The sequence below is a fragment of the Anguilla anguilla genome, chromosome 14 (genome assembly GCF_013347855.1).
Source record: "Anguilla anguilla isolate fAngAng1 chromosome 14, fAngAng1.pri, whole genome shotgun sequence".
Classification (NCBI taxonomy): Eukaryota; Metazoa; Chordata; class Actinopteri; order Anguilliformes; family Anguillidae; genus Anguilla; species Anguilla anguilla.
Genome location: NC_049214.1, coordinates 36,932,040 through 36,951,753, shown reverse-complemented (window position 1 = coordinate 36,951,753; position 19,714 = coordinate 36,932,040). Strand labels below are relative to the sequence as shown.

Sequence of the window (19,714 nt, the reverse complement as noted above, 5' to 3'; positions counted from 1 at the left end):
ACCTGCTACTGGCACAAAACTGTCCGTAACACATAGCGATCTTGTATGTTGCATGAGTCGACTGCCTTTATATGATGTTATAGAATTAATAATCAATACGCGGTAACACGGCGGAAATTATATGTTAAACTGTTTCAACGGAAAGCCCTTTCACTATAGCAATTGAAGCTGCCCAGTCGTCATAGCAACGTTTACACAAGAGGTAGTATAATAAACGAAGACTTCAGTACGTAGCTAACTTAAGGCAATTAATTCATCTATCATTACCTTGCGAGTTGTTTTGAAGTGTTTAAAACCGACCATCGCAAGCTAGGAGTGGAATGTGCTTATTTACCAACGCGTAATTTTACGGAAGAAGGGAATGCGCCTGGAGTGTACACCGTCTGGTTGCATGCTTATCAATAGGCTACATTTGTTTAAAAACGGGTTTATTGAATATTAATCCACTTATCCAAGATAGTGACCTGCTGTTAAGGCAAAGATGTGCTAAATTACACACAAAGTTTTGTTTGCTGTGTTTTAATCCATGCAAATGGAATTAGCTAGCCATATATGACTGTTGATGGAAAATGGGTTTGTAGGGATGTCAATGAAATCAAGCAGCTTTCATTTGGCTAATAAGTTAACTCGGTTACACAAGTTTCTGGGCGTTCGACTGTGAAACCGGTAATGTGGCACCGTACATTAAGTGTAGAGTACGTTTAGCTGCTCGCTAGCTAGGTAGACGTGCCAGTGAAGTTGTCGGCTAGGCTTTCTCGTTTGCATGCCGACCTTAAATTAACGCAGTTGCTGGAATGCAGAATACTATAACGTTAGCCGACACTAGATTTTGCGACAAAAGAAGGTTAGGGGCAAGCTTGGTGGTTGCCCACAAACATGACTAAGCTATCGAATTCTTATTTGTTGCTACCTGATTAACTTAAGTGATTTTGACCGAAATAGAAAATTAGTGACCTGGCCGGGCACGTAGCGGATATTTTTTTAGGTTATGTCTAGTTTTAGTGTACCACCTTTGGGCAACCTACCTCATTGGCCTCGCGTGGGAAGCCTGCACAAAGCCCATTTTCCACGACCACTGCCGCGAGACCGCCTGCAGCCGCTGCCCAATCCACCTCGCGTGGACTCCCAGGTGGCGACTTGCGCGCCCGGCGCCGTGGACACGAGGGTGGCATCGCTGGAGAGAGATATTCATTTCTTACAGCAGCAGCACAAAGAGACATTGGAGAAACTGCACGGTGAACTGGACGGTCTGAAGCGGGAGAATAAAGGTAGGCTAATTAAGGTATTGTCGGCTTTATTTGTATCTCAGTGTTGTAATTATCCATCAGCAGTCTAATCTAAGCAATTCAGCAATTGAATGACTGAGTCTACGTGTCATGCTTATGAAGGCAGTTACGAAATAGGTCATCCATAAAGTTATACATTTGGATAGGAAATTATTTCGTATAGTTATTTGAAAATTGGAATCTACTTTCATATCGGGTTTGAATATTGAGTCCTGGGATTGAGAATGCCCACCAATAACAGGACATTGCACGATCAAGTTTTCCAGAAGAAGAATTGCATAGTTTCATTCTAAATATTTACTTCTTTGCAAATACATCTTTTTTGACTACTGCGAAAAGAACTAAGGGTTGGACACCTGTTGAAAGAAGCGACATTCTAGATATTGGTTGCGTGGAAACGAGAGGTTATGAGACCAAGACAATGTCTTGGCTGCTTGGCGGGGGTGACCGCCTAGTGTCACGTTACCGGGCCGACCAGCTCTGCGCTATCGTTTCAGCATCCTACCCCACCAGGAGAGTGTCCAGTCCTTTCGAAAGGAAGCAGCGGCTTTGTTTATCAGCACAATGGCTACGTGACGAGTGGCACGCGACCTGTATAAATGGAATAGGACATTGTTTCAAAATGTGTTTGTGTCGGCTTTACTTTGAACCTGCTCCTTGTCTACTGTAGGTGTACCGCTTTGTAATGATGATTGTCTTTCTGCAGAGCTTCAGTACAAGCTTATCATGGATCCACCTCACACCTACAGAAAGGGTAATTCTTTTCAACACACACACACCTTTGTTTTCATGTATATACCCCAGTCCAACCAGTTTTGTGCTCTTGCCATTTTCTGTAGTGAATGTTTAATTGTTGGGGATTTGAAAGACTGGCAGATATTATGTCAGTGAGAGTTACTTCACAGTGAAGTGAAAGTTGAAGCCTTGCTGGTAGTTATCTAACCATATAGGGTTACAAATCTGAGGTAGAATCACACGGATATAAATTATAATCTCCATGATTAATGTTAGCAGAAACCACCTTGTTTGTAGACAGTTGGGGTGGTTAATGGTGAATGTGATCCCTTGTGTGCAATGTTCTGCCTCAGAATAGGAGCCAGTATGTGTTCATTGATAGTGAGGGCCATGTTAAATGCAGAAGCACATGCATGGTCCTGTGTCCTCAGGGTCCAGCGGAAGAGACCGGCACCCCCATCACAGAGCTGACCCTGAGCCCCAGGCAGAGGTCTCCCAGGAGCAGGCCCTGTGCGAGAGCCCACTCTCACAGGAGGATGCCCCAAGGTAACAGGGCTGCAGGGCTACAGGGCCTCACACGGCAAGATGCCCTCAGTGCCACTGCTGTCTGGAACCTTAAAGGATTCTGAACCCAAGCTGCAGTCCAGAGACCTGTCACTGTGGTTAAGCATCTTCTTTCCCACGGCTGATTGGGTACCATTGTTCTCCAAAGAGCTGTGGGTCATCAGTGCAGTGGTCTAAGACCGTGCCCATAAAAGCTGACTTGCTTACTATTGAGTATACAAGTAGTATACAAGTTGTATACTACATAGTAGGCAAGTGCGCTGACCCGTAGCCCTACGACCTCCACAGCTTTAGTACGGGGCTGCTCAGTCCTGTCCTGTAGGTTTTCATGTCAACCCCATGTTGGCATCCGATTGAACTAATTAGCAGTTTGAGGAGATCTCTTGCTGTTGAATGGTGTGCGCTTTGTTAGGGTTGGAGTGAAAACCTACAGGAACAGGGCAGCCCTGATTTAGTGAGTATTGGGTGTGTCAAGTCCTTGAGCCAGAGTAAGAGCATGATTGGCTGGGGAAAGGCCTCTGCATGCTAAATGAAGATTCTCCACATTCCTGTTGGCATGTTGTGGGAAACGAACCCAAGGTAGCGATGTGCTAGTGACTTACCTGGTGCGCATGCCCCCCTGTCCGCACGCACGTTTATTTTAGGAGCAGCTCGGAGCACAGCGATGCCGTCCCGAAGGCCGCGGACACCACGGCCCCTCCCGGGCCCAACCCCGACCCCCCAGAGGAGCCGAGGGGGGGTCTCATCACCTCCCTGCAGCCGCTGCGGATCCACTGCAGCCCCTCGCAGCCCCCCCGCGCCCCCACCCTGCAGGAGTGCGAGGTCATCATCCGACAGCTGTACAACGCCAACAGCCTGCAGTCTCAGGAGGTGAGACGACACTGGAGCCCGTCCCAGAGCGCGGGACAGCACCCTTCCCCTTCGCCTCTCTCTTCTCCTCTCTCCATCTGGGAGCGCTCTTACTCTTCTGTCCCGAGCTTACCTGTTATCCTACTCCTCCTCGCTCACCGGTCCCACACGACCCTCAAACCCCGCCCCCCCCCCCCCCCCCCCGCACGGCGAGGCGCAGCTACCCACCCCAGAATGCTCTCCGTTTCAGATCATGCGCGTGAAGGCTGTCCTGAAGGACATCGTGTTCAGCAAGAGGGTTTCCCCCGAGACCTACATCATGACCAAGGCCTACCTGGCCGACTGCACCAGGTGAGGTTCTCTGGCGGTCGTTCCGTTTAGGGCGCGAGCGTTTCTCCGGTGCATCTCTACTACACCTCGCCCAAAACCCAACCCAACCCAAAGCCACACCCCTCCTGACCAACATCTCCGTCTTTGTTTCAGCCAAACTGAAGGGAACGAGAGGTTTCCAAAGCTTCGGCTCAAACCCCTGCCAGAGAGACTGTAAGTAAACAAACTGGGGGGGGGCAGGGGTTGCACCAAGTAATCACAGCCACAAGGTGAAGACTCAGACGTTACTATAGACCAACCAGATGGTTGACTCAGCATCAGCACTGAAAGCACCATTTCCCTTCTGCTGAAGCAGAAACGTACCCGATTTTACGCCTTGTCATTAGCTAATACGGCCCCAGAATCTGTGTACTAACTAAAGCCTCCTGTGGTTAAGATGGGAGGAACTTGAATCGACCATCTGGTTAGTCTACAGCAGCATCTGTGGTGAAGGCACAGTAGACGATAAGGAGAAACGGTGCCTCTGCGGTTTGCTTACTAATGCACAGAGATGACAGTAATGAGCTGCATTAGAGAATTTTGGGCGGGGGGGGGGGGGGGGTGGTGACAGTGACACTACGGTCACACGGGGCGACACAGGAGCAAGACAAAGCGACCGGCTGTCGTTCATTTTCAATGAGAGTTGGCGATTTACAGCGACAAGAGACAAGCGGCCGTTGCAAAGCCAACTAGGCGGGGTGAAAATAGGTAATTTTATGCAATTACTGAGCGATGCGACACAGCGGCTACCAATGGGAGTGAAGGCAGCATGACAGACATTGCTGAAACAAATGATTCAAAATTTTGGTTCCAGTCAAATATGGAGAAGCTCATCGTGGCAGTGTCGGGTTACCCCATACTCTACAATTTGTCTCTTGATACGTACAAAGATATAAATAAATAAAGAATGATGCGTGGAGAAGGGTGCCTGAAATCGTGGAGATATTCATATATATGTGCAGTCACAGCTTTTTAGCTTCAACTTTAATACAGTGCGCAACCACTACCTAACTAGCTAGCTAGCTAAACTGAACAGCAACGCTTGCTCACGAATAATTCAACGCAATTCAAGAGAAACGTAGTTGTTCACGTTCATTTGCTAGGTAGCTAGCAAGCAAGTTGTTCATATTAGGCTAGCAAGAAAACATTCACAATTGCAAAGTTGCTACTGGTAGTCAGCTACGTTTTGTCAGCCATTGTAACTACCATACAAACCAGCTTTTTCATAGAGCCTATGAAAGCTGACAATACTTCACAGTAAAGACAGAGGGGACATATTATAAGGTAGCAATCGCGTCCGGCCTACTTGTTTTGTTCTGTCAGCTGGTAACCACAAGCCAGGAGCGCCCATAAGCGACAAGGGTTTGTCTCCCTCCTGTGGCGCCTGTGCGACCGTAGCGCAAGGCGCGAGCGCTCCCTCTTCCTCGCCGCGAGCGCTCCTCTTCCTCGCCGCAGATCGCCGGGTTGACGAGCGGTGTCCGCTTCCCTCCGGCAGGGAGGGGTCCCGTCTGGGCCTGGCCGAGCGGGTGATCCTGCCCCCCCTCAAGCACGGCCTGGTGGAGCGACAGAAGAGGCCACCGGCCGTGCACAGGGGCCGTCTGAGGAGGACGGTGCCCTGAGAAGGACAAACCGCGCCGGGCGCCAGGCTCAAGGACAGCACAGACGCAGGACCACGCTCCCAATGGAAACGCAGGGCATCGCCACAGAAACACAGGACTGCTTCCTTCATGAGGAATTGACTTACACCTCCTCCCTCTCTACTGTTCAAAAAATGATTTTCAACTGCCATTTGCTTTGAAAAATATAAACTGAGATATTCCAGTTTGTTTTGAACGTGAAACGTTATTTTGTGTCATATTCATGCGCGTGACAATCGCTGTAAATGGTCAGAATGGCAAAACTGTTGAAAGGAGAATGATAAATTATAACTGAACAGCAAAATATTTATTGTCAGCTACACAGGAAAATTACCTTTGATTATATATATGCACTTAAAAAAGGTTTACATGGCAAAAAGTATACAATTAAGGAGAATACATTCTTTTTCAGCACAGTTTCCTACAAATGGGGGGGAAGTGGGGGAGGGACGTTTGTTGATTGGCAGCCGAAGCCAGTTCATAGCCCGGCGCAGCCGCGGAGAAGGCCGCCTGCTGCGCCGGGAGGTGCCTGCGGGGGGCGCTAGGCCGCGGACAGGCAGGCCTGCCTCACGCTCTGGGCCCAGGTGTTGAGCAGCGCTGTCACCGAGTGTTTATCAGGAAGCTGCAGGAGCTTGGAGGTCATGTTTCTGTGGACCGTCTGCAGGAACGGGTTCGCACCTGCGAGGGGGGGAGAGGGGGAGGGGGCAGAGACAGGAAGGAGAGTTACCAGGCAGGTCCGTCAGTCATGTGATCCTGTGAGAGCTGTGTCTGTCCTATTTATACCATTCCAACTGTAGAGCTGAACCAGGCTGGCTCATTATAGCCCTTTCCCACTGTAGAGCTGAACCAGGCTGGCTCATTATAGCCCTTTCCCACTGTAGAGCTGAACCAGGATGACTCATTATAGCCCTTTCCCACTGCAGAGCTGAACCAGGCTGGCTCATTATAGCCCTTTCCCACTGTAGAGCTGAACCAGGCTGGCTCATTATAGCCCTTTCCCACTCTAGAGCTGAACCAGGCTGGCTCATTATAGCCCTTTCCCACTGTAGAGCTGAACCAGACTGGCTCATTATCGGCCTTTCCCACTGTAGAGCTGAACCAGGCAGGTTCATTATATCCCTTTCCCACTATAGAGCTGAACCAGGCTGGCTCATTATAGCCCTTTCCCACTATAGAGCTGAACCAGGCTGGCTCATTATAGCCCTTTCCCACTGTAGAGCTGAACCAGGCTGGCTCATTATAGCCCTTTCCTACTGTAGAGCTGAACCAGGCTGGCTCATTATAGCCCTTTCCCACTGTAGAGCTAAACCAGGCTGGCTCATTATAGCCCTTTCCTACTGTAGAGCTGAACCAGGCTGGCTCATTATAGCCCTTTCCCACTGTAGAGCTGGAGCAGGGAGGCGTGTCCGTACCGTACTGCTGGGCGTGGTCAGCCCACTGGGGGCTCTGCTCGGGGTAGTCTGCGGGAATGCTGAGCTGCAGGGGGGGGACGCTGGGAAGGTTTTTATCGTCTGGAAGAGTCCAGGAAAAAGCAGCAGTTAAAGAAAAGCCAACGCAGTTGGAACAGGCAGTTGAAGGGGCTTCACGAAAGAGGACGAATGTGTAATCCCCGCTCCCACCAGTAGGGCGGCGTGTCGCTCAGCTCACCCAGTTTGCAGATGAGGTGCACCGTCCCGTTGTTGCTGCAGTGCGAGGGGTCCAGGTTCACCAGGAATTTGGAGTTGAGGCGGGCCACCTCCCCCTGCAGGATGTTGGGGATGGTCTGCCGGTCGTCGTCCTCGTGTTTCCGCTTTCGGGCGGCGATCACGGGCCCCCTGCACGGGGGTCAGAATCGGGTCTGAGTCAGACTACAGCGAGCAGAGGTCCTCACCGGGTCTGAGTCAGACTACAGCGAGCAGAGGTCCTCACCGGGTCTGAGTCAGACTACAGCGAGCAGAGGTCCTCAGCGGGTCTGAGTCAGACTACAGCGAGCAGAGGTCCTCGCCGGGTCTGAGTCAGACTACAGCGAGCAGAGGTCCTCACCGGGTCTGAGCCAGACTACAGCGAGCAGAGGTCCTCACCGGGTCTGAGTCAGACTACAGCGAGCAGAGGTCCTCACCGGGTCTGAGCCAGACTACAGCGAGCAGAGGTCCTCACCGGGTCTGAGCCAGACTACAGCGAGCAGAGGTCCTCACCGGGTCCGAGTCAGACTACAGCGAGCAGAGGTCCTCACCGGGTCTGAGTCAGACTACAGCGAGCAGAGGTCCTCACCGGGTCTGAGTCAGACTACAGCGAGCAGAGGTCCTCACCGGGTCTGAGTCAGACTACAGCGAGCAGAGGTCCTCACCGGGTCTGAGTCAGACTACAGCAAGCAGAGGTCCTCACCGGGTCTGAGTCAGACTACAGCGACCAGAGGTCCTCACCGGGTCTGAGTCAGACTACAGCGACCAGAGGTCCTCACCGGGTCTGAGTCAGACTACAGCGAGCAGAGGTCCTCACCGGGTCTGAGTCAGACTACAGCGAGCAGAGGTCCTCACCGGGGCCGTTTCAGACTACAGCGAGCAGAGGTCCTCACCGGGTCTGAGTCAGACTACAGCGAGCGGAGGTCCTCACCGGGTCTGAGCCAGACTACAGCGAGCGGAGGTCCTCACCGGGTCTGAGTCAGACTACAGCGAGCAGAGGTCCTCACCGGGTCTGAGCCAGACTACAGCGAGCAGAGGTCCTCACCGGGTCTGAGTCAGACTACAGCGAGCAGAGGTCCTCACCGGGTCTGAGTCAGACTACAGCGAGCAGAGGTCCTCGCCGGGTCTGAGTCAGACTACAGCGAGCAGAGGTCCTCACCGGGTCTGAGTCAGACTACAGCGAGCAGAGGTCCTCACCGGGTCTGAGTCAGACTACAGCGAGCAGAGGTCCTCACCGGGGCCGTTTCAGACCAGACCGCTCGGAGCGGTGACAGACTGAAACGACCCAGCAGCTTTCTGCAAACAGTGCGATAGCCCTGTATCCCAGACATACACTAGCGTGCTGTTTACAACTGTACCACTATACACTCGCGTACTGTGTACAAGTGTACTGTTACACACTAGCATACTGTGTACAACTGTACTGGTACACACTAGCGTACTGTGTACAACTGTACTGGTACACACTAGCGTACTGTGTACAACTGTACCGTTACACACTAGCATACTGTGTACAACTGTACTGTTACACACTAGCATACTGTGTACAACTGTACTGTTACACACTAGCATACTGTGTACAACTGTACCGTTACACACTAGCATACTGTGTACAACTGTACCGTTACACACTAGCGTACTGTGTACAACTGTACCGTTACACACTAGCGTACTGTGTACAACTGTACCGTTACACACTAGCGTACTGTGTACAACTGTACCGTTACACACTAGCGTACTGTGTACAACTGTACCGTTACACACTAGCGTACTGTGTACAACTGTACCGTTACACACTAGCATACTGTGTACAACTGTACCGTTACACACTTATGTACTTCACAGGACTGCACAGTCATGCACTAGTGTGTTTGTGTATACAAAGTGTTATATTCCACCCTAACACTATAAATATAAAATCAAACATATTAGTTGAAATTCGGGGCCTTGTGGGCTGCTCTCACGTGATTGGCGGGCCGTGGATGGCGGTCATGGCGGGGGCGAAGGTGCGGTACAGGGAGTGGTTGAACACGGGCGAGCGGATGTTCGCCATGACGGCGTCCAGCAGGGGCTGGCACAGGTACTGCTGCTTCGTGCTGGGCACGGGAGGGGGGGGCGGGGTCGGCTGGAAGAGGGGCACACGAGAGGGACGCTGAGGCACCGCCCCGAGCACGCCGTTTCCACGGAGACGACGGGACGCGGCGGATAGCTTACCACGGCCATGTCGTTCTTCAGCTTCTCCAGGGCGATTTCGCACTTCTGCAGGGTCTTCAAGGGACACCTGCAAGGGGCAGAGATGGAGAGACCGTGAAATGACCACGCCGGGGACGTGGGAGGACGAGGCGGAGCATGGCGGCTTCACCGATCCCCATACCGTTTGGAAGGGTCCGTCAGGATGTCCAACAAGCTCTTCATCTTGCTCAAGTCCTTCTTGCGATCTGTCATGAAAAGCAGGGATGTGTTTGAGGGTAGGAGATGGGGATGGTGATTCTCAGTTATTTGACAGATAGTGATTGTATGGTAAAGAATCCATCTCCAGCAGGAGTCTCCAGAGCGCTGGTATCAGGTGCTGAATGGACTCTGTCAGACAGACGAGGCCGGACCCTCCCCCCCCGCGCCCTCTCACCTTCGTTTTTGTCGATCTTGTTGATCATCCTGCGCAGTGGCTCGATGTACTTGGACAGCTGTTTGAGCTTCTCCAGGTACTGCTGCTCTTCTGTCTGCGACGCTCCTGCTGGGCTCATCACTGAGCTGGGGTTTCCTGTCGGGGGGGGGGGGGGGGCAAAAACCGTCAGCCCCAACCCGCCCGACGCCTCTCTCGTCCTGCCTGTGTTCCCAAATACTTCCACATTCTGGGTCCAACAGTTTTATGAACTGTATCCTAAAATTAAATCTTCACATGAAATAAGTCCACTGTCCACAATCTTAACTTTTCCTCCTAATTTACTTGAGAGTGCCATTCCTACCTGGGGTGTTGAGGGGGCCAGGGGAGGGCACGCCGTAGTTCTGGGGGGTGCGGGCCGTGGCTGGACTCTGGGACGGCTGGGGGGAGGGGCTCGGCTGGAACCCACCGGGGGAAGGGGTGGGGCCGGAGCTGTAACACAAACCCCCCCCAAAAGGAAATTGTATCGATGACAATCGCACCTCAGCACAGCTCACTGCTTTTCCAATGCACTCCTGGCAGGTTAACGTCGCCCCCTGTTGGCTGGTGAATTATTACGTTAACGTGTCTCAAACCATTCCATGTTGGGAGCAGATATTACAAACCTGAAACATGCAAGGCAGTCTGGCATTTTCACAACTCAGTTAACCATGAAACACTGCAGTACCGGAGTTGTATTTTTACTTTTTAACCGTCCATTTCAAGCAGTTTGATATTTTCTCTGTACAGTGGAAAGTGCTATAGTAATTTTTAGATAATTAATATTATTGCTATTATTATTACTATTAATAATAGCTGAAAGAGTGCACCAAGCACCAGCAGTGCATGAAGGCGTTACTTACCTGACGGAGTTGGGCTGGGAGGTGGGGGGTTGGGGCGAAGGCTGTGGCTGGGGAGGGGGGGGCATGGACTGGGGGGTCTGCACCTGTACCGGAGAGGGCGATGACATCATCTGATGCTGCTGGACCTGCTGGGGGGGATACGAACAAACGGGGATTACTCTCAAGTGTGGACCCCCAATTAAGGGACTTCATATGGGACTGAACACCCACAATTAAGGGACTTCATATGGGACTGAACACCCACAATTAAGGGACTTCATATGGGACTGAATTTTAAATAAATACCAGAAAAGGCGAACTATAATTTTTAAGACAGGCCTGGGAAAGGGAGTTGGCACAGAGCTGGGGTAGGGGGGAACGGAAAAGGCTATGTCGTCACAAGGGTCTTTCCTCATCGCGTTTCCCCACAGAAAACATGCTTTGCCTCACGACTGTTCACGTCAAGTTCCAGCTAGTTAGCCATCGTGACCACGAACTGGCTATTACTTGTAAAGTACTTTCATGTGATATTGGAATATGCTACTTTATTTAGTGACAAACTGTCTAATCTGAGGACAGACAGATTATTTGCATTGCACTGTACTGAAAGGCAACCCTGCAGAGAGTGTCCTACCAAATATATTTCCGTTCACTTTTGTCTTATGAACAAAGTGACTCGTAACAAGGCAGAAGGATAAATACATTCCCCACTTTTAAATGAAGAACATCCCTTTTACAGCAACATGCAAATTAGCATTCTGCAACAACACGCACGCGCGCGCGCGCGCACACACACACACACACCCTCGCACTCCGAAGGAACCCAAGGTTACCCTTATCGGGCAGTCCAATGAGAGTTACCAAGTCCCATCTACACACTTTTGGGAGGTAAACATTTGCTTCTCAAAACCTGAGTTCAAAATAGCAGGTCTAACTACAAAGAATGCACTCAGTAGAGTGAAGACCTCCACCAAGGCATAACATCTCCTTGAATGTGAATAGCAAATGTCTTGGCAATCCAGTCATTATTCTTCAATAAACGTTTGGCCTGATGGCGGAGCTAAAGGAAAGGTCAGGGGGGGTCCCCAAATGTGCACAACAAATTTCATGGCAATCCAACCATTACTTTTTGAGATATGTCAGTCACAATTTGAAGGTTTGGCCTGATGGCAGCACAGGAAGAACGGTCATGGGGTCACTCAATTCAACAGGTTTGTTCCTCTTGGGAACAGGAATGTGCACAGCAAATTTAAAACCAATGAACGGACAGATGGACAGACGTCATTACATGGCAGAGGTAACAAGCTTCAACAGTGGTAGTCAGTCCCAATGCTTAAGGCTGGGTCAGTGCCAGGGAAGGGAGGACTGTGGGGGGAGAGTCAGCTGTCTGGGTGAGGCACTGGACCCTGGAGTAAGTACCTGTATGGACAGACCCTAGTGTAAGTACCTGTGGGGCTGGACCCTGGAGTAAGTACCTGTATGGACAGACCCTAGTGTAAGTACCTGTGGGGCTGGACCCTGGAGTAAGTACCTGTATGGATGGACCGTAGTGTAAGTACCTGTTGGGCTGGACCCTGGAGTAAGGTCCTGTATGGATGGACCGTAGTGTAAGTACCTGTTGGGCTGGACCCTGGAGTAAGGTCCTGTATGGATGGACCGTAGTGTAAGTACATGTGGGGCTGGACCCTGGAGTAAGTACCTGTATGGATGGACCCTAGTGTAAGTACCTGTTGGGCTGGACCCTGGAGTAAGGTCCTGTATGGATGGACCGTAGTGTAAGTACCTGTTGCAATTGCTGGCCTCCCATGGCAGCAGAGTTGGGAGGAATAGCGGCGGCCTGGTTGACTCGGGGAAGCCGGGTCATTCCAGATCGAGCCATCATCATCTTCGAGAGGGAAAAGGGACAACAGACATGTCAACAAGCAAAAAAGAGAGCGAGAGCACGCCAGCGGGAAAGAACATGAAGAAGAGCGTGAGGGCATCGCCACAACTCCTTATGGTACGTGGGCAGACACACACACACAGAACACACAAACACACAAACACAGATGAGACAGGAGGGCAAGGCTAAACGGGCAGCGGAGACGGCGACTCGGCACCGCAGAGCCGCCCCGGGGGGTTCCGTTAGTCAGAGGAAGTGGAGGGAGGAAAATGGTTGTCGTGACGACCCCACCCATCCCCGGGGCAACGGGACCGTTTGTGTGGGAATGCGTGCGTTCTCTCTGCTCTTCCGACAGGGCCATGCAGGCGTGATTCACCCAGATTCTCAGCACTGAAGACTGACTGTCTTCACAGTATTGAGCTTTTCACATTTCCTCGGCTCATTAATATGCTGTTGGCCGTGCTTTACCCTGATTTATGAGCAATGCACAACAGAATGTCAAGCCCACACCAATCTGCATCCATTTTCCCTTCTTTTTAACCACTATAACCATTCAGCTATCTCAATAACTATTATTTTTGTTTTTAGATATGTCTTTTCTATGCGATCTCAGGTAGGAATGTTAGTATAGCGTGTGTGTACGTCCCTCCAAACTGGAAATACGTATTGTCAGAAAACCAAACCCAACACACTGCTAATGGAGATACACTGATTGGACAGCAGAGTGCAGCTGAAGGCATGTGTGACTCCAGGCCCATGCGGCGGGCCCATGCGACGGGCCCATGCGGCGCTCTTACCGGCCCGGGTCCTGCTGCGGTGTGCTGGGCCTGAGCTGCTGCCTGCTGCTGCGCCGCCGCCGCCTGCTGCTGCTGCTGCTGCTGCTGCTGAATGGCCCGAGCCTGCTGTGAACCGGCCGACGAACACGCACGCACGCACGCACGCACGCACGCACGCACGCACGCACGCACGCACGCACGCACGCACGCACACACGCGCACACACACACACACACACACACACACACACAAGCACAAGCACAAGCACAGACACACACACAGAAACTTTCACCTTCCTGCCGAACCAGGGCACTCTATGTTTGACTAAGACAGGGGAGGCGTTAGCGGGTTTTACCTGTCAGTCTTAGGGTTGGGAGATGTTAACGGGATTTGACTGTCAGGCTTAGGCTTTAGAGGGACATTAGCGGGTTTCAACGGTCAGTCTTATGTCTTAGGGAGGCGTTAGCGGGTTTTACCTGTCAGTCTTAGAGAGACGTTAGCCGGTTTTAACGGTCAATCTTAGGGTTGGGAGACGTTAGCGGGTTTTACCTGTAAGGCCTTTAGCTGCTGCTGGTGCTGAGGGCCCAGGCCGCTCATGTGCTGGGCGGCCATCTGGCCGGCCAGAGACTGGGGCGCCATGGCCTGCTGCTGGGAGTGGGGGGGCAGCTGTGCGGAGGGGGGCTGTGAGCCCTGCGGCGGCTGGACCATGTGCTGCTGCTGCTGCGCCTGGGCCTGGTGCTGCGACTGCAGCTGCTGCAGGGCCTGCGCCTGGGCCTGCGCTTGTGCTTGTGCCTGGGCTTGTGCCTGGGCTTGGGCCTGGGCTTGGGCCTGAGCCTGAGCCTGTGCCTGGGCCTGGGCCTGGGCCTGTGCTTGGGCCTGGGCCTGAGCTTGGGCCTGGGCCTGGGCCTGCGTCTGTGCCTGCTGCTGCTGGATCTGCGCCTGTGCCTGCTGTTGCTGGATCTGCGCCTGCACAAATTGCTGCTGCTGCTGGAGCCGCAGCTGCACAGAGACAAAGGGAGAAAACATTTCAAAATAAGAGTTTTAAGGGGGGTCAACGTTTAATCCACTAGCTATACTTTGAAAATGTTCACACTTTTGTAAGGATAATATGGAGTGATAATTAATGATTTCTTAGGAGTCCAAGCAGCTTGCACTCCAAAGCTTGATGTGCACTATCTTTGTATATTTATACATAATTGCAGGCACTAACTAAATACACTGCATTTCACGTTTACTTTTTTTGCAATAATTCCCACCTCATGACAGTCCTTTTCTGAATCCATTATAATTTCACAAATATTTATATAATAATTTACACCATTTTGGCACCTTTAGTCCTCCATAAATGTGTGAAGAACATCTCTGATGGATCTATTAACATCAGATCATATTAATGTAGCCTGATGCATTAATCCATAGAGAACACGCCTAAAAAGCAAACAATCTCCCAACTGGTCTCAGAAAACGACAATTATTAGCCAATGTCTTCCTCCTGACTTTTCAAATTTACGCCTAATCATTAATGCAAACCACTAATTTATACAGAGCCAAATCTTAAATTTGAAGCACAAATCTTTATTTGTTACAGACCTGGGTCAAATACGTATTTGTTTTGGATTCAAATATTTTTCTACGCTTTACTTATCTTGTCTGGTGTATTGGAACCAATGCAAACCCCGCCTTCTGGTCATGTTGGCAGGCTCAATTACACCAGACAAGATCAATAGAGCACAGAAAAGTATTTGTAAGGATTTATTACTGTATTTTGCCGTTGTGGGCAAGCTAGCAAGCACAGATTTGCGAACACCCGCTAGTTTGGCACGCTATGCCGAGGAGTGCCTTACCTGCTGGGGATTCTGCTGCTGCTGCTGCTGCTGGTTCTGTGCCTGCTGCTGCTGCTGTTGCGCCTGCTGCTGCAGCTGCTGCTGCAGTTGCAGGAGTTGCTGCTGCTGCTGCTGCTGCTGTTGCTGCGCCTGGAACTGCTGCTGCATGGCGTTCTGCTGCTGCTGCATGGTGTTCTGCTGCTGCATGGCCGTCTGCTGCTGCTGCATGGCGTTCTGCTGCTGCTGCGCCTGGTACTGCTGGAACTGCTGCTGTTGGTGCTGCTGCTGCTGCCCGATTGGCTGCATCTGGATCGGCGGCGCCGGAACTGTGGGGCCAGAGTGTGGCATAGCTTAAGCCAAATTGCTTAAGTAAACATGCAGCTGTGGAAATGGATTGTAGGGGGGTAAACTCACAGGACTGGGTGTTGGCGGGGGGTAAACTCACAGGACTGGGTGTTGGTGGGGGGGGGGGTACACTCACAGGACTGGGTGTTGGCGGGGGGGTAAACTCACAGGACTGGGCATTGGGGGCGGGGGGGTAAACTCACAGGACTGGGTGTTGGGGGGGGTAAACTCACAGGACTGGGTGTTGGCGGGGGGGGTAAACTCACAGGACTGGGTGTTGGCGGGGGGGTAAACTCAGAGGACTGGGCGTTGGGGGGGGGTAAACTCACAGGACTGGGTGTTGGGGGGGTAAACTCACAGGACTGGGTGTTGGCGGGGGGGGGTAAACTCACAGGACTGGGTGTTGGCGGGGGGTAAACTCACAGGACTGGGTGTTGGCGGGGGGTAAACTCACAGGACTAGGTGTTGGCGGGGGGTAAACTCACAGGACTGGGTGTTGGCGGGGGGTAAACTCACAGGACTGGGTGTTGGCGGGGGGTAAACTCACAGGACTGGACATTGGCGGGGGGGGTAAACTCACAGGACTGGGTGTTGGTGGGGGTAAACTCACGGGACTGGGCGTTGGCAGGTACGCCCTGCATACCGTGCTGGGCCATCTGCATCTGCCCCAGGCCTCCCATGTTGCCCATCTGGGCGCCGGGAGGGCGTGGCCCGATGACCATCCCCCCGGGGCCACCCGTGCCCACGCCGGTCAGCGTCTGCAGCGCGTTCATGGGGTCTGGCACAGCACACCGAAGAGGGAACGTCAGCCAGGAGAAGCACCGGCAGGTATATGTCGACGGCCATCTCAATAACCTCACACTTGAACTGTAAACCTGCTATGGCCTGACCTCACTCTACTGGCTGTTTTCCAGACTCACCCAACACAACCATCGTGTGCTGCCAAACCTTGAGATATGCAAATTAAACTGCGGGGAAACCAAACTCAACACAAGCTCACCTGGACCTCCTTGTGCCTTCTTGTCTGAAAAGCACGTAGAAAAAAAAAATTGTGAATATCACAAGTAAATTGTAATGAACAAGTCAGAAAATAATATTTACATGTCCTTTCTACAAAGACTGCCCCTGTGTGATTGGTACCAAAGAAATGCAGGGTTCTTAGAACAGTGCATAAAAAAGTGCATACTTACGGATGTCTCTGAAGTGTATGATCAGCCTTGCGACCAGGGAGAGATATTCATCCTGTATTTTTCACACCGAACATAAACTGATGTCAAATGCACAGTTCAACTCATTACACTTTCTTTAAAACAGGGGTCCTCAGTCTTATCCATAAAGGGCCGGTGTGGGTGCAGGCTTTTGTTCCAACCCAGCAGTTACACACCAGATTCTACTTATCAACCACAACAGTCTTACTCTTTGCTATGCACCATGATCAGTAAAATCAGGTGTGTTACTGCTGGGTTGGCACAAATGCCAGCACCCGCACTGGACCTTTTCAGATAAGATTGAGGAGCCCTTCTTTAAAACACGGTGCACCTCATTCGCTAATGATTCGGGTAGTAGGCACGGTTACTCACTCTGGACTTGGCCTTGACAAAGACGTGATTCTCCATGTCGTTGCTGGACTTGGTGTGCGCGGTGCCCGCCTTCCGCATCGCCTCCTCGCTGCAAACAGTAGAATCGCACGAGCTCATGTTTCCGTTACGGCTTTCTTTCTTTATCTCGCGCTGCGCGTGCATTCTCCTGCTTAATAGGTCGCTCCTCCAACCAGATGTGAAGATCATTTAGCTCACCATTCAAAAAATGCTTATCAGAAGCAGGTCCCCCTCTCCCTGCGTTCTCAACTCTTGCCAATGCTTATACCAAAAAGTTCACTTGCTCCATAAAAATTTCCCTTTCATGAATTCTGTTATGGACCCTTGTTTGTCTGTGCAACAGGCAGTAGATATACATCGGTGTGTCTAAAACTGCGCTTTGCTTTAGAATAAGTATTTTCAGCAAGGTGATATAACTGATCTTGCAAAGGATGCTAACTCTTCAGCCACCGTTATAGACGGAGTTGTCAAAACATGAATCTAGCCAGCTAGCTAACACTAAGAGTGTACAGCCACGTAAAACTTCCAGTATTCCCGTGCAGTCCGTAATTTCGTCATAACAATACCAATGCAACTTCACTGCTGACAGCATTTGACATTGGAACAATGCGAGCCGGGTAAGAGAGGTCTAGCAGGGTCATAAATAAACTTCTAAAAAAATCTTTCAAAAAATGTTATGCTTCCTTCAGTTCTCTTTATTAATGTTTCCCTCTCACCGTGGACACCACAAGACTGGAAATCGCTGGTCAACTCTCACATTTCTATCTGCATAGAAACAGACTGTGAACTAATGCCTTCACTTTGCTGAACGACAATTACATATTACAGCATGGCCCATCTTCAAAAATACAGCCGTTCCACTTCTGTAGCTTACACTTCCGAATGAAAACACCACACGGTATGTTTATTAAGCTTTTGTATGTCCCACGGTTCGTTACGAAATGTCTGTTACGTCATTGTAAGCAAAATTAACATCAAATCTCAAAATATCCAATGCCCAAAATTCTGGAAACAGGAAGTTCAAGCATTCAACTCATTGTTTCGCAAACTGTTTGCTGTGGAAACGCTGTACCGAAATAATGGAAAACATTAAGGAATTGGATGATATGCACATTGACGAATACGTGGGGTTTTATTAATGAGTTATTTTGTTTTCTTTTAATATTTTATAATGAATATTTTCACAAAAACTATTCACGCGTTGCATGTTTTTTGTGGGTTTCTCACATTATTTTTCTTGAAAATCTGTGATGCTAATGATACACACGAACGTTGATAGCGTCCAGTACTTTTATAATGTTCAGGTGTTGGTGTCAATTAATAGTCTGTAGCCATTATACAATAATTTCCGCTTCTGTTTAAGACTTCCATGATTGTTTGCGTAGAAATATTACATTTTCTTACTTGGCTTGTTAGCTATTTTCATAGAGATAAAGCACTCTAACGTTACCGTTGTTCATTTATTATTTTGTTCACACAGTACACGTTCAATTAGCATGAGAAAAGCACATCTGTTGTTTACTGGTCGTGGTTTAAGCGTATTTAATAACCATTTATACTTTCAGTGTAACCATCACACTTGAAAGGTGTCCAGCAAAACACCCAAGCTAGACTAGTTAGCCTAATAGACCAATAGGCAAAGTTACCCTGAATTAATGCCTTGAATTCTTAGATGCCATTAGTTAGCAACATGTTCAGCAGCTAACTTATTTTATCTAAAATCCAAATAACCTGACCTTTGTTTATATTTTAAATACCAGGTTCAGTGTGGCATAGCTTAGTTAGGTCAATGTGGGTAGCTTGCTTGCTAGATGACATTAGTGAATAAGCGTAGCTTCTTACGATGTAGGCAACGTAAACGCACCGGTTCTGACAATTCCTTTTCATATGTCAGAAGGTAATAACAAAAAACTGATTAAAACCGTTGAAAAAGTCACGTTTGGAAGTTGGAAGTGTGTCGACGTCTTATGAACTGAGTGATTATTGCTGGTTACCTAGCTAACGAACTAGCGTTAGCCAACATATTGCTTCCTACCTCTGAAGCTATCTAGCGATAGTTAGCAGCTCATTGGTATGTATCTGCAGAGCGAAAAACCATCTTTGAGGTTGCTTCATGAACTTGGCTAACTGTCAACCAGTAGTCCTCCCGGGGTACCTAACCCTCAGCTTATTGCAGGTATCGATGAACCCGTAATAATGGTTAACTCCCTGCCCAACTAGCCAATACGTGAACACACACGTTGCCTGCTGTGACGGTGTGAGTGCGGGCTAACAGTTGCTCCGCCAAAAGGTGAATGTTTTCAGTCAGAGAGCTAACGTAGATCAGTTAATTTAGTTAGGTAGCAAGTCATCATATTCGCCTGCTAAGTTGCCATCTTTCCCAGCCTCCCCGCGGAAAAAACCGAACAACGACATCAAGGATGCATTTGCGGCCTAGAGAATTTCAGGATTATAACATGCACCACAGTCAATAGTCTAACCATATCACGCTCGCAATATCTTTGCACCTACAATTCAAATGGGCGATAAGTAAAAACTAAGGAACTTCAGAACTTACATCTGTGCAACTACTTTCTGTCGGAATGCGGGACTTCTCCATTCGCTGTCTGGCCCTGGGACCTCCATTGTCAGCGTAGTAGCTAGTAACAAAGATACTCGTAGTAACGTTAGCTCTAGCTAGCTAACAGTGAATGAGTGGGTTCTGTG

The 19,714-nt window shown here is 50.1% G+C and overlaps 2 protein-coding genes across 2 annotated transcripts; one reads left to right on the top strand and one right to left on the bottom strand.

The window, feature by feature from the left end:
* The first annotated feature begins 59 nt into the window (after positions 1-59).
* Positions 60-5,716, top strand: si:ch211-222n4.2 (uncharacterized protein LOC101885505 homolog). The gene is made up of 7 exons (XM_035390989.1): positions 60-1,268; positions 1,993-2,040; positions 2,453-2,567; positions 3,230-3,455; positions 3,685-3,785; positions 3,918-3,977; positions 5,299-5,716. The coding sequence occupies exons 1-7, from the start codon at positions 989-991 to the stop codon at positions 5,420-5,422; spliced, it is 954 nt and encodes a 317-aa protein (XP_035246880.1). The 5' UTR covers positions 60-988; the 3' UTR covers positions 5,423-5,716.
* A 12-nt stretch (positions 5,717-5,728) lies between these two features.
* Positions 5,729-19,714, bottom strand: med15 (mediator complex subunit 15). Its single transcript, XM_035390990.1, has 18 exons — positions 19,566-19,714; positions 16,991-17,078; positions 16,601-16,652; positions 16,411-16,434; positions 16,021-16,188; positions 15,087-15,391; positions 13,792-14,241; positions 13,264-13,368; positions 12,368-12,469; positions 10,606-10,733; positions 10,068-10,195; positions 9,728-9,862; positions 9,476-9,539; positions 9,316-9,382; positions 9,066-9,226; positions 7,088-7,254; positions 6,853-6,951; positions 5,729-6,118 (listed from the first exon to the last, which is right to left on the bottom strand). Exons 1-18 carry the CDS (start codon positions 19,631-19,633, stop codon positions 5,982-5,984), a joined length of 2,448 nt encoding a protein of 815 aa, XP_035246881.1. The 5' UTR covers positions 19,634-19,714; the 3' UTR covers positions 5,729-5,981.